A 13,646-nucleotide genomic window follows, 5' to 3' on the forward strand; every position below is an offset into this window, starting at 1 on the left:
GTGGTTCAACAGAATTATTTAAAAAAATAAACTCATGAAACAGGCCTGGACAAAAATGATGGTACCCCTAGAAAAGACTGAAAATAATGTGACCACAGGGACATGTTCAATCAAGGTGTGTCCTCTAATTAGCATCACAGGTGTCTACAGACTTGTAGTCAGTCAGTGGGCCTATTTGTAGGGCTACAAGTAGTCACTGTGCTGTTTGGTGACATGGTGTGTACCACACTAAACATGGACCAGAGGAAGCCAAGGAGAGAGTTGTCTCAGGAAATTAGAAAGAAAATTATAGACAAGCATGTTAAAGGTAAAGGCTATAAGACCATCTCCAAGCAGCTTGATGTTCCTGTGACTACAGTTGCACATATTATTCAGAAATGTAAGATCCATGGGACTGTAGCCGACCTCCCTGAACGTGGCTGCAGGAGGAAAATTGATGACAAATCGAAGAGACAGAAAATACGAATGGTGACAAAAGAGCCCAAAACCACCTCTAAAGACATTAGAGGTGAACTCCAAGGTCACGGTACATCAGTGTCAGATCGCACCATCTGTCGTTGTTTGAGCCAAAGTGGACTTCATGGGAGACGACAAAGGAGGACACCATTGTTGAAAACAAATCAGAAAAAGCCAGACTGCATGTTGACAAGCCACAAAGCTTCTGGGAGAATGTCCTATGGACAGACGAGAAAAAACTGGAACTTTTTGGCAAAGCACATCAGCTCTATGTTCACAGACGCAAACATGAAGAATATCAAGAAAAGAACACTGTCCCTACTGTGGAACATGGAGGAGGTTCTGTTATGTTCTGGGGCTGCTTTGCTGCATCTGGCACAGGGTGTCTTCAATCTGTGCAGGGTCCAATGAAATCTCAAGACTATCAAGGTATTCTAGAGAGAAATGTGCTGCCCAGTGTCAGAAAGCTTGATCTCAGTCGCAGGTCATGGGTCTTGCAACAGGACAATGACCCAAAACACAAAACTAAAAACACCCAAGAATGGCTCAGAGGAAAACACTGGACTATTCTGAAGTGGTCTTCTATGAGCCCTGATCTAAATCCTATTGAGCATCTGTAGAAGGAGCTGAAACATGGCGTCTGGAGAAGGCACCCTTCAAACCTGAGACAACTGGAGCAGTCTGCTCATGAGGAGTGGACCAAAATACCTGCTGAGAGGTGCACAAGTCTCACTGACAGTTACAGAAATGGTTTGATTGCAGTGATTGCCTCAAAAGGTTGTGCAACAAAATATTAAGTGAAGGGTACCATCATTTTTGTCCAGGCCTGTTTCATGAGTTTATTTTTTAAAATAATTCTGTTAAGCCACGGTTCAAAAGCAATGTCTGATTTTCATTGCTTAATTTTCATAGAATTTTTATTTATTATTACTTTTGTCAGATTCAAGTTATTTCTGTGACTGGTGTGAGTTTTTCTTTCATTAACCGTGGGGTACCAACAATTTTGTCCATGTGTGTATGTGGTGATGAGGCAGGAGTGGGAGGAAGGCTGGTGTACCTCCCACGGCCTTATGTGAGGGGAGCTTGGTGAAATGACAGGTAGCTAGTCCAGACTAATCTCACGCACACATGCACAAAGAGAATCACTTTCCTATGGGCAAATGAGACACACTGAAAATCTCTCATTTATTAATATTAGGAGGTGTCACCAGGAGTAATGTAAGAATATTGAACCAGTTAAGACAGAAAAGAGGGGGAACCTCAATAATAATATATAGATGAGTGGTTAGAGAGGAAAGTACCAAGTACTATGAGAGTTGCTATGCAATAAAATTAAACCAAGCTCTTTATGGTTAACTATAATTGTAAAATTTTACCTCTTGTAATCTTAAAAATGAGCAATGTGCAATGCAATGTGAAGGTTCAGTTTGAAATTAAAAAAACAGGTCATGATGTTATTTTTTTTCCTGTTAGAACTCTATCCATCTTCTATACACCACTTTATCCTCTGTCGTGTCACATGGTGGCTGAAGCCTATTCTAGCTGACTTAGGGTGAAGGCAAGGTACATCTGGACAGGTAACCAGTCCATCAGAGGGCCTGTTTGAACTCAAAGTATGTAATAGATCAACATTTCAGCGTAGTTTTTAGTGTTATTAATTTAGCTTTTTTATATAATACCATGATCATGCTCTTCATCATTAAAACACATTTTATGATTTACACTACTAATTAAATTCAGAATTTTTAATAGCTTTAAGCAGTAAAATGTAATAATTTCCATGACTTTGACAAGGTTTAGAATTTTGTCTTGGCATTAGTATTTAGTTTGAAGAGTTTAAATCATGAGATAAGACATGTTCAGGTAAACTATTATGTGCGTATCAAAGTTAAGATTCAGATGGGTTTTGATGCAATATTAATACAAGAATAGGATCAAAGAGACTGTTTGTTTAAGAATGAGGAAGTTTATGGTAATATAAAAGAAGAAAACATATACTTGAAATTTCTCACTTGCCCTACCTTTGGAAGCCTCTGTGCCATATGGCCCACTGCTGTTGTCAGTCAGGTCAGGCAGCCAGGCGTCTTTCACTGCTGACTTGAAGACATGGCGGTTGTCCAAGTTCTGGATGGGCCTGAAGTTGCTGCGCAAATACTCCACTGACTTAACATGATCCTGCTGTTCTGTGGTGAAGATCGAGTAGAAAGCCTCCAACTGGTGCCAGCAAGGAGAGTGAGCATGGCAAAGACACAGAAATGGAGAGAGATTAGTCGAGACAAGAAGAGTTAGTGCCGAGTAGACCTTAAAACCTGTGGTTATTTTGAGTTACTGACTTTTGCATTAATCACACAGAAAACTGCACAAAACACACAGTATCACAATGCATTGTAATTAATTGAAATCCAAGTTGAGAAAATATGAAATTTTAATGATCCCCAGGGTTAAACTGGGTCACTGCAGTAAACAGACGACTTTACATTAAAGAACAGGATTCAAAGGAGATACTGGGAACAGCACATGACTAATGACATAGCATGTGAAGAATATATTCTGAATTGGTGATATATATATATATATATAGTGAAAACATCTAGATGGCAGACAACGTAAAAATGACTTTGGACAAAACAAAATAATTCTCCAGCAGCAATACAGATTCAACATTTTCACATTGTGGCTTTACCTTAAAGGTATAATTTAACATTTTCAGAAATGCGCTTGTTTCTCGACTGGACAAGACTTTATTTAATCTTTAATTTACAGCATCAGAAGGAGCTCGAGTGCGTAGTCTAAGTGTTCCTTGATGAACAACTGAAAGAGGTTGTTGCTCAATGCTGTTGTTAGCCAAAAAAAAGCATTACATTTCTATTTGTATGTAGATAAAACAGATTGATAATGTGTAAAGAAATGATCTTCAGACATAGTGACTTGTAAAGGTATTTATGTATTTTGTAGCTTTGATTTTACGTACCAGTGAATAGCATGTGAATTGAACAAGTATACTGACACAAAGAGGCAGTTCAGATGGTCACAAAACAGTACATTCTAATCAGATGGATTTTTGCATGTTTAGATAATACAATTTTAAATAGCATCTTCACTCACACACACACACACACACACACACACACACACGCACGCACACAAATAAATAAATCACATATCTGGACTGTAAATCCATTTCTATACACCGCTTAATCCTCACTAGGGTCGCGGGGGGGCTGGAGCCTATCCCAGCCGACTTAGGGCGAAAGCAGGGGACACCCTGGACAGGTCACCAGTCTATCACAGGGCTACACTTAGAGACAGACAACCAAGCACACTCACATTCACACCTACGGACAATTTAGAATCACCAATTAACCTCAACATGTTTTTGGACTGTGTGGGAGGAAGCCGGAGAACCCGGAGAGAACCCACACTGCACGGGGAGAACATGCAAACTCCACGCAGAAAGATTCCGGTGCCCCCACCGGGACGCGAACCAGCAACCTTCTTGCTGCGAGGCGACAGTGCTACCAACTGCGCCACCTTGCAGCCCGGACTGTAAATCCAACAATTAAATCATTAGTCAACTTCATGTTTTAAACTTGAGGAAAAAGTGGTCCTGAGGATTTAAAGTGTAAATGTCTCCCACCAGAGGAGATGTTGAAGTCTATCAACAGCCAACTACCAAGAATACACAAAGTATACCAGTCTGACTGTTGGAGCTAACGGTTTCTTAAAGCTACTCTCTTTCTCAGACATACTTGGCCCTACTCCCTAATCCCCAAAAGCTTGCCAAGTTTAGCATCCTTATACAGCCCAAAGACAGTTCAGATCTGCTTCTCTGGAGGAGGAGCACTCAATCACGTAACCTGCCTGGATCTAGTTTAGTATTTGACTGGGTGAAAACTAGAAGGAAGTCTAAGGACAGATGGATGTGGCACCAAGAAATTAAATGGAACACAAAAGAGATAAATCACTGGCACTGTTGAAGACCTGCATTTATACTGTGCCAAAAATAAAGAAGAAGTGACTTTGATGTGACACAGTGAAACTGTTCCTGAAGTTGTTTTAATCTGAAGTTAACTGCCATGCTATCAAGCTGTGGATATTTTTGCACTGCTTTGGGTTGATGTTAAAGTTGGCCTCTTTCTGCATGTTGCCATTTGACAAACACATGCTGGGTGGCAAGATGTGGAACCAGACTTTGATTTGCGCTGTATGATTGAAGTGTCATCTTTCTGTCTGTGTTGGCAGATGGATACAATGCGTTTGGAAGCAATGCACACAAACAGCTTGTATTCATGGGAGTGTTAAAATTGGGAGAGATGGTGGAAAGTTGAAAGGCAGATTTAGTTTCATGAAGGTAAACTTCTAAGTGAGCGACCAATGCAGACACGTGTGACTCTCTTTGTGCTATATTGCAGTAGGTTCAGGTTCTCTGTTTTACTATACATTATTATATCATTACTATACCATTATTGTCGCATTTCTTCTACAGTAGTTCATCCAACTACCTCCCAAGAGAAAATAAGGCCTGGACCAAACCAAAACATCACTGATAGCAAAAGGATTGCTGACATATTTTTGAGAAAATGCTTATGCTTAAATTTAATCTAAAATTGTCAGTTGAAACAACAACCTTTTGATGAATTCTCGCCACTGAAGGTGTGTTCAGACAGAGTAAGGTAATGTCGGCAATGTTATAGAACAAGCAGGTAAAAAGACTAAAGGATTTAAATGCATGATAATTAGCTCAGGTGGCCTAAATAGAGATGAAAATGCAAGTGGAAAACATATTAATTTTATCAAAGATTGTTTTGCCATTTCTGAGGCGTAGTGACCCCCCATACACAACCAATATGTACAGTTGAAACCAGAAATTTACATACACTGTATAAAAAGACACATTAACTGTTTTAGGTCAGCTGGGATTACCAAAATTGTTTCTGTTTGCTAAATACCAGAAAAATGAGAGAGAATTTTTTTTTTTTTTTTTTTTTTGAGAATTTCTCATTACTTTCTTCAAAGTCAGAAGTTTACATACATTTGCTTAGTATTTGGTAGCATTGCCTTTAAACTGTATGACTTGGGTCAAACATTTTGGGTATCCTTTCACAAGGGTCCGAATTGTGGTCCATTCCTCCTGACAGAACTGGTGTAACTGAGTCAGGTTTGTTGGACGCCTTGCTCCACACACCTTTACAACTCTGCCAACAAATTTTCTACAGAACTGAGATCAGGGCTTTGTGATGGCCACTCCAAAACATTGATTTTGTTGTCATTAAGCCACTTTGTGACTAATTTGGCGGTATGTTTAGGGTCATTGTCTATTTGGAAGACCCATTTGCGCCCAAGCTTTAACTTCCTGGCTGAGGTCTTGAGATGTTGCTTCAATATTTCCACATAATGTTCTTTCCTCATGATACCATTTATTTTGTGAAGTGCACCAGTCCCTCATGCAGCAAAACACCCCCAAACATGATGCTGCCACCCCCGTACTTCACAGTTGGGATGGTGTTCTCAGGCCTGCAAGCTTAAAATAAAAAAAAAGGTTACACCTCTGTTTTTTTTTTTTAAATACAGTTTATGTAAACTTCTGGTTTCAACTGTATATTGGTGCCAAAATCTGAGCAGTCACTAAAAGGGATATTTGTAAAGAGCAAACACAAATTGCACAAACCTTTCAGTGGGCACTGGGCAGTTTAGATAATTTTGCTTTGATGTGGAAGCATCTTAAGAATCTAAGGGGGGCACGAGAAAAAGCCTCATAAATTGTCCAAAATGTATATGAATATTTCACAAGAAGTTGTTAACCAGATTTAAATAATTGCTGCGTATACTGTATGCTGCTAACTTTTGTCTGATGGTAGATAGTTATTAAAATGACACTTCAGCTTCAGATAGTGTTTGGAAACCTCTGTTTGAACTGACAATCATCCCCATCTTTTTTGAGCTAAAATTTAATGCACATTAGTCTTGCAAATCCAAAATCTCCAAAGCTGCTGTAAAACAATTCTGAAACTCTCATTGAACTTCAGCCTTCCAGCTTTGGTGACCAGCTTAAGGGCTGACTTTCTGAGGATGAAAGTCAAATCTGAATGTCAAAGCAAAGGATTAGAAAGAAAAAGCCAGAGTTTATTCCCACTGTTTATCAAGCTGTACTAAACCCTGAGGGTTGAGCCTGGACAAAGATGGAGGAAGGAAGTAACATTGCACAATAAAAGAATAAGCAGGGAACCATCATGTTGTTTCTTTGAATTAGAGGAGATGTCTATGAGGCAAGGACATTAACAGCATTGTTTGGTGTTGAAGATAAATTTTGGAATTGAAAATCTGAACTGAAAAGATTCAAACCCTGGACTTGAAATGTTTGTATTTCACAAGTTGTATTGGCATTAAAACAATGGCACTGAAAAAAGTTGAAATAAAAAACACAGGTTTTTATTTATTAACATATAATTTGCATACCAAGGTCCTGGCGATCTCCCAAAACCCACAAGTCTGAGCCTGACATGAAAGACATCTGCTTTACTTCACAAGCTGCAAAAAATATGCACCACTGTGCTATACTATATTCAATTGCTAAAAGATATCTGCTCCCCCACCTGTAGTTAGTTACCTGGCTTTTTTACCAAAAGGAAAGGCAAAAACTGCTTTTCCCCCTTACAAACCACTCCAGGGAAGTCCAACATTTGTAATGTTATGCCATTCAATCTGTATGTATGGTGGTGAACAATGACTATACAGGCACTCCTTCTGCCTCTAAAGAGTTGAGCTTGAGCAGAGTGGATACAGTATAAGCCATGCAATGGTACTGTAACCACAACTTAAGCATAACTTCAGCATTAAAGTACACTGTGGTAAATACAGTTATTTTGATGAAGTACAATTAGTGTAAGGTTTACAGTGGCCTTGGACCAGGGTGTGATTAAAAATTAGTTGAGAAATTGTGAAACAAGGTGTTCTAACAGGTTTGCTTGGGTTGAAACCAAGTGATTGTTTTCCCTGAGCAAATGGGTGCAATAGAGGGCTCCAGATTCTGCCCACTATGGTCACATATGCAGCCATTTTTTTGACAGTGTAATTTCATGTGGTTTTATTCGTGCAAATGTATGATTATCATTAGCCTGATTTGGAGCCCTTTCTGGCCACCATGGGCAACTACTGCTGGGCAATTGTGGTTTGAGGTAGTACATTTACTTATTCAGTGATTCCATCAGTCTCTCCCTGCCTGACATGTGTCACAATAATGAAATGGTTGATAGCTGACTACCTTAAAAAACAAAGCGATGAGAGACGTGCTGTGTCGCAACCATAACAAACATCTGCACACTGCCCCCTTTGTGGCTGAGGATTTTCATAAAGCCAACCTCAAGAAGGTTATTCATCAACATGTCATCTTTTTTCAGATGGAGCAGCATTCTGGACCACTGCTACACACCATGTAGAGAAGGCTACAAAGCAGTTTCTCTGCCTTCACTCGGCAAATCAGACCATGCTGCCATTCTACTTATGCCAAAGTGTAAAAAAAAGAATGGCACAAGAGGAACATGTTATGAGGAGACAGGTAAGGTGCTGGCGTGACCGGTCAGAGGCTAAGCTGCAGGATGCATTGAGTAACGTGGACTTAGGCATATTCCAATCCAGCTCCAGTGATCTGAACAAGTTTACAGATGTGGTGACAGGCTACATCATCAAGCTGATAAATAATGTAGTTCCCATGGTGATGGTTCATATGTTTCTGAACCAGAAGCCAGGGTCAATAAATCAATCCGCACCTCTTGAAACGCATGTACAGCTGCTTACGATTTGGGTCTCATCACTGGCTGTATGGAGAAATGCAAAGTGCCATCAAACAGCCTGAGACAAGCAGGGAAGGACACTTGAGGCACAGGGACAAAGTGGAATCCTAAATTTCAACAACGTGACTCCAGAAGCTTGTGGCAAGGACTGCAGGCGATCACAGACTACAGGAGGAGAGCCCTTGTCTTAGTGCAGACACTGCACTGGCTAATGACCTAAATGCCATCAATGCACAGTTGGAAGGTAAGGCTAATGCAGATTTTAGCATGAGCATGCTTACTGACACAGCTAACGCGGCATTCACAGCTGGAGCAGAACACACTGTTTCAGAACGTGACATGAGGAGAACATTGAGGACAGTGAACATTAAGGAGGCAGCCAGTCCAGATCGCATTTCTGGGAGAGTTCTGAAGCTCTGTGCAGACCTGCTATCTCCAGTGTTCACAACATTGTTCATCCTCTTCCTGAGTCAGTGTGTGGTCCCCACATGCCTGAATAGAGCCATCATTGTTCCTATACCAAAGAATGCCCCTTCAGCCTGCTTAAATGACTATAACCCAGTAGCTCTCACCTCAGAAGTGATGAAGTATTTTGAGAGACTAATCAGGAAACACATCGGTTCCTTGCTCCAAAGGTCTCTGGATCCACTTCAGTTTGCTTACCGTTCAAACAGATCCACTGATGATGCCATCTCCCAGGTTCTGCACACCACCCTCATTCACCTGGACAGGCAGAGAGGGGACTATGTAAGATTGCTGTTCGTTGATTTTTTTCAGCCTTCAATACCATCACATCTGCCAAACACTACGCCAAGGTGTCTAGTCTGGGTCTGAGCACCTCCCCGTGTGACTGGATTCTGGATTTCCTGTCCACTAGAACCCAAGTGGTCCAGTTGGGCAGACACATCTCCAGCACCTGCACCGTGCACACCAAAGCTTCCCAGTGGTGTGTCCTCAGCCCTCTACTCTTTTCCCTGTACATGCATGACTGTGTGGCTACAAACAGCTTTAACACCATTGTGCAATTTGTAGACAACCCTGTCACAGTGGTGACAGAATAACAACCTGCTGCTGAACATTAGCGAAAACAATGCGCTAATTGTAGACTTTGGGAGAAGCCTGTACAGGAATTACACTCCACTGGGGGTTAACAGACCACTTGTGAAGATGGTGTGTAGCTTCAAGGACCTGGGAGTGGACATTCCTGAGGATCTTTAATTGAACAAACATATTGACAACCAGGTGAAGAAGGTGAGGCAGTGCCTTTATCACCTCAGACAGCTGAGGAAATTCAGATTCTCACTGAAGACCATATTGGTGGAGAATGCACTGACTGGGAACATCACCCAGTGATACGGGACCAGCACTGCTCTGCAGAGGGCGCTGAGGTCAGCACTGTGTACTATGGGCACAGTGCTCCCTACCCTCAAAGACATCTACATGAGGAGGAGCATGGCCAGGGCAAACAGGATTATGTAGAAGCCCCACTACTCCACCGTCTGTTTCAGTGGCTACACTCTGGAGGGCACCAGCGCAACATCAAGGCAAACACAGAGAGACTCTGTAACAGCTTATTTAACCAGGCTGTTAGGATTGTGAACCCTGACCTCAGGTCAAAGTCAAAAATATAGCACCTCATCTGTACTACAAAACACTGAATCATGCAAATATGTAAACATCATATAGGTTTATGAACACACAGATGCACCCAAGTCTTCATGAATAGCATAGCCACACACACACACACACACACACACACACACACACCAGATCAAGAGTGGCCTATTGCCCTGAATCTGCCAGCAGCGGCCCAGTGTTTATTTTGATGGAAAAAAATAAAAATAAAAATCACGTACAAAATTTTCACGTAAGACTGCTTTCCAGAATGTAGATGAAAACATAGATTAAAAAAAAAAAGAAAAGAAAAAACAAAAACAAAAGACAGCCAATAGTGGGCCGGCAGCCCTTACCGACATCTACATATCAGAGAGAAAATCCCCTTAGCCTACACAGGAACAGTGTGAGTTAATGCAAATGATTTGGTACTATGTGTTGTTACTCTACAGTTTCAAACATTTGAACACTCTACCCTTATACAATAATTTTAAAATTGTTGGCTTAGCAACTTGGTCATATCCACTAATGCCATGCACTATATATACACAGTTGAAATGTTTTTTAAGTTAAAAAAAATCTTTTTGTTTTCATTCTCTATTTGAGGCCCTCACATTTTGCTGTGTTCTTGTGTCATTATACACTGAGAGAGAACCCCTATCACTCTGTACCATCAGAGGTTTTTTGTTGGTTCTGCTTGCTCATAGGGAATCCAAAGGCAACTTTGGATTGTTGGTTTCTCTGTTCTTTGTTTAAAATTTGTAAGGTTTTTGTTATACTATGTGAAGTGCTATGAGATGACATATGCTATGAATTGGTGCTATCTAAATAAAATTGAACTAAACTGAATTCGGTTACCACATACAGTTGAAACCAGAAGTTTAATAAGTTTTTAACTTATTTCTATTTGCTAAACACCAGAATAATGAGAGACAGAATTTTTTTAGATAATTTTTTAAATATATTTTTTCAAATTTAGAAGATTACATACATTTCCTTAGTATTTGGTAGCATTGCCTTTCAACCTTATGACTTGGGTCAAATATTTTTAGTATCCTTCCACAAGCTTCTCACAATAGTTGGCTGGTGTATGAGACAGGTTTGTTGGCCACTTTGCTCGTACACGCCTTTTAAGCTCTGCCCGCAAATTTCTACAGGATGGAGATCAGGGCTTTGTGATGGCCACTTCAAAACATTAACTTTGCTGTCCTGAAGCCACTTTGTAACTGATCTAGTGGTATGCTTAGTGTCATTATCCATTTGCAAGACCTGAAGGCTGTAGTACGAAGCAAGTTTGACATAGTCAGGCTTTTCTTGTGTAAGTCAGAAATCATGAGTATCACAAAGGTGGTTGTCAACTTTCTTTGTCAACTTAGGTTTTCTGCTTCAAAGTCTGTGCACATTCATGTAAAAGAGGGCGTTTAACATGTCATGTGACTCTTCTTCTGGACTAAACAATCGTGTGCCGCTGCTTCAGTCAACAAGTTGTAATGGAGAATAATGAGGGAAAAAAAATGTATGACAGTAAAAAGCGCTGCTACTGCAAATCGTACGAGACAAAAATACTGGTAGAATGTGTGTGTGTCAAATGTGTTAATATATAGTATTTTACTTATGCAGCCGCTTTTTTCCAACTGACAGTTGCATATTAAACTTTAAACTTTGCATATTTAAACCTGCTATTGTATTGAAGTACATTTAGGTCTGACACTGACCCATAATGCAGGAAATCACTTTAGTTTTTGGCCAAATCAAAGCGAAATTATTGTTATTGATTGAATATTCTCTGTAGTAAATACTAGTACAATCATCCATTTTCCAATCTGTGTTCCATCAGCTGCAGCACCAGCAGGGTAAACAGACTTAACAGCAAATCAGAGTCAAACATAAAAACACATTTATGTGATTTCTGCATCCCAAACGAAATACATGTCAGGTTCTCATGGCAGTGCGGTGTATACAGTGTGTGATACTGTAACTACAGGGTAGTTATTCAGTGATATTAGTAACACACAACTCAGCATGTTTGCAAATAAAACACATTACCTCATCAGAGAATCTGTATTGCTCATAAATAGTAGTCAGGAAATGATTTGGTTAAAGGGAGACGCTCTTTCCAGCCAATTTAAATCCAAAACTCTGAACATAACCTGCTTCCGACCAGGTTAACGCCACAGCATCAGCTACCATAGAGATTTAGCAAGGCAAAAAGAGAGCCACCTTTGTGACACTGAAAACTCTGGCTTTAAGCTCGACATATCTCGCTAATCCACTAATCTCGCTTCGCAGTACAGCCCTCAGTTTGTGTCCAAGCTTTAACTTCCTGGCTGATGTGTTGAGATGCTGCTTCAATATTTCCACATAACATTATTTCCTCATGATGCTGTCTGTTTTGTGAAGTGCACCAGTCCCCCCTGCAGCAAAACAGCCCCACAACATGATGCTGCCACCCCCGTGCTTCACAGTAGGGATGGTGTTCTCAGGCTTGCAAGCGTCCCCTTTTTTCCTCCAAATGTAACAATGGCCATTCTGTCCAAAGAGTTGAACTTTAGTTTCATCAGACCACAGGACATGTCTCCAAATATTAAGGTCTTTGTCCCTGTGTGCATTTGCAAACTGTAATCTGGCTTTTTTGTGTTGTTTTTGGAGTAATGTCTTCTTCCCCTCTGAGTATCCTTTCAGCCCATGTCGGTACAGGACTTGTTTCACTGTGGATAATGACACTCTCTTACCAGTTTTAGCCATCATCTTCATAAGGTCTTTTGGTTTTGTCCTGGGGTTGATAAGCACATTTCACACCAGAACACTTCATCTATAGGACACAAAACCTGTCTCCTTCCTGAGTGGTATGATGGCTGGGCATTCCCATGGTGTTTGTACTTGCATTTAATTGTTTGAATAGATGAACGTCGAACTTTCAGGCATCTGGAAATTGTACCCAAGGATCAATCCAACTTGTGCAGGTCAACAATTCTCTTCCTGATATCTTGGCTGATTTATTTGGATTTTTAGCATGTTGTCACAAAAGGAAGCAGTGCGTTTGTGGTCTGCCTTAAAATTCATCGACAGGTGTGCCTGCAGTTAACTCAAATTTTGTCAATAAACATATCAAAAGCTTCCAAAGCCATGACATCATCATCTGGACTTTCCCAAAAAGTTTGAAGGGATACTAATCTTAGTGTATGTAAACTTCTGACTTTGAGGACAGTAAGAAAAAATTCTCTAAAAAAAAATCTCTCTCATTATTCTGGCATTTAGCAAATAGAAATAATTTTAAAAATCCTAACTGACCCAAAACAGAAAAAATTTAGTCTACTTTAATATCAGGCAGTGAGGGGGGAAAAAAGAACGTTTTTTATGTCTTTTTATATAGTGTACATAAACTTCTTATTTCATCTGTATGTCTATATCTGTAGATGAGGCAGTTCAGGGATAAACTGTCAGATGTAACTGCAAAGGCCATCATTTGTGTAAATCGTAGATGCTGGCCCACGTAAAAGCTTCCTAATGCCCAGGAGCTTGTACCTTAACTATGTCATCAATAAGAGGTAACACAAAAAAGATTTTTGAATGACAACTGTTACAGACATAGGTACAACTAACTGCTGTAAAAATCAAAATTATCACAGTCAAGTGTAAATGTTCTCCTAAAACCTCTTGCTTAGGTTCAGTCAGAATTAAATAGTAGCATTTTCAGTAATGTTTGACCTTATGTCTGTTCTGTCCTTACACACACATGCTGGAGTGTAACTGTCGCTCTTGTGGTGAGCCGAGGTTTGCACTCTT

At 40.2% G+C, this 13,646-nt stretch overlaps 1 protein-coding gene across 1 annotated transcript in view; it reads right to left on the reverse strand.

The window, feature by feature from the left end:
• Window positions 1-13,646, reverse strand: part of LOC103372191 (receptor-type tyrosine-protein phosphatase gamma-like) — a 123,209-nt gene that overhangs the window by 96,888 nt on the left and 12,675 nt on the right. The window contains exon 3 of the mRNA XM_008301767.1: window positions 2,478-2,670. Coding sequence (XP_008299989.1) covers window positions 2,478-2,670 — 193 coding nt within the window. The remainder of the gene's footprint in view (window positions 1-2,477; window positions 2,671-13,646) is intronic.

The sequence above is a fragment of the Stegastes partitus genome, unplaced genomic scaffold (genome assembly GCF_000690725.1).
Source record: "Stegastes partitus isolate 25-593 unplaced genomic scaffold, Stegastes_partitus-1.0.2 Scaffold1709, whole genome shotgun sequence".
In the NCBI taxonomy this organism is placed as follows: domain Eukaryota; kingdom Metazoa; phylum Chordata; class Actinopteri; family Pomacentridae; genus Stegastes; species Stegastes partitus.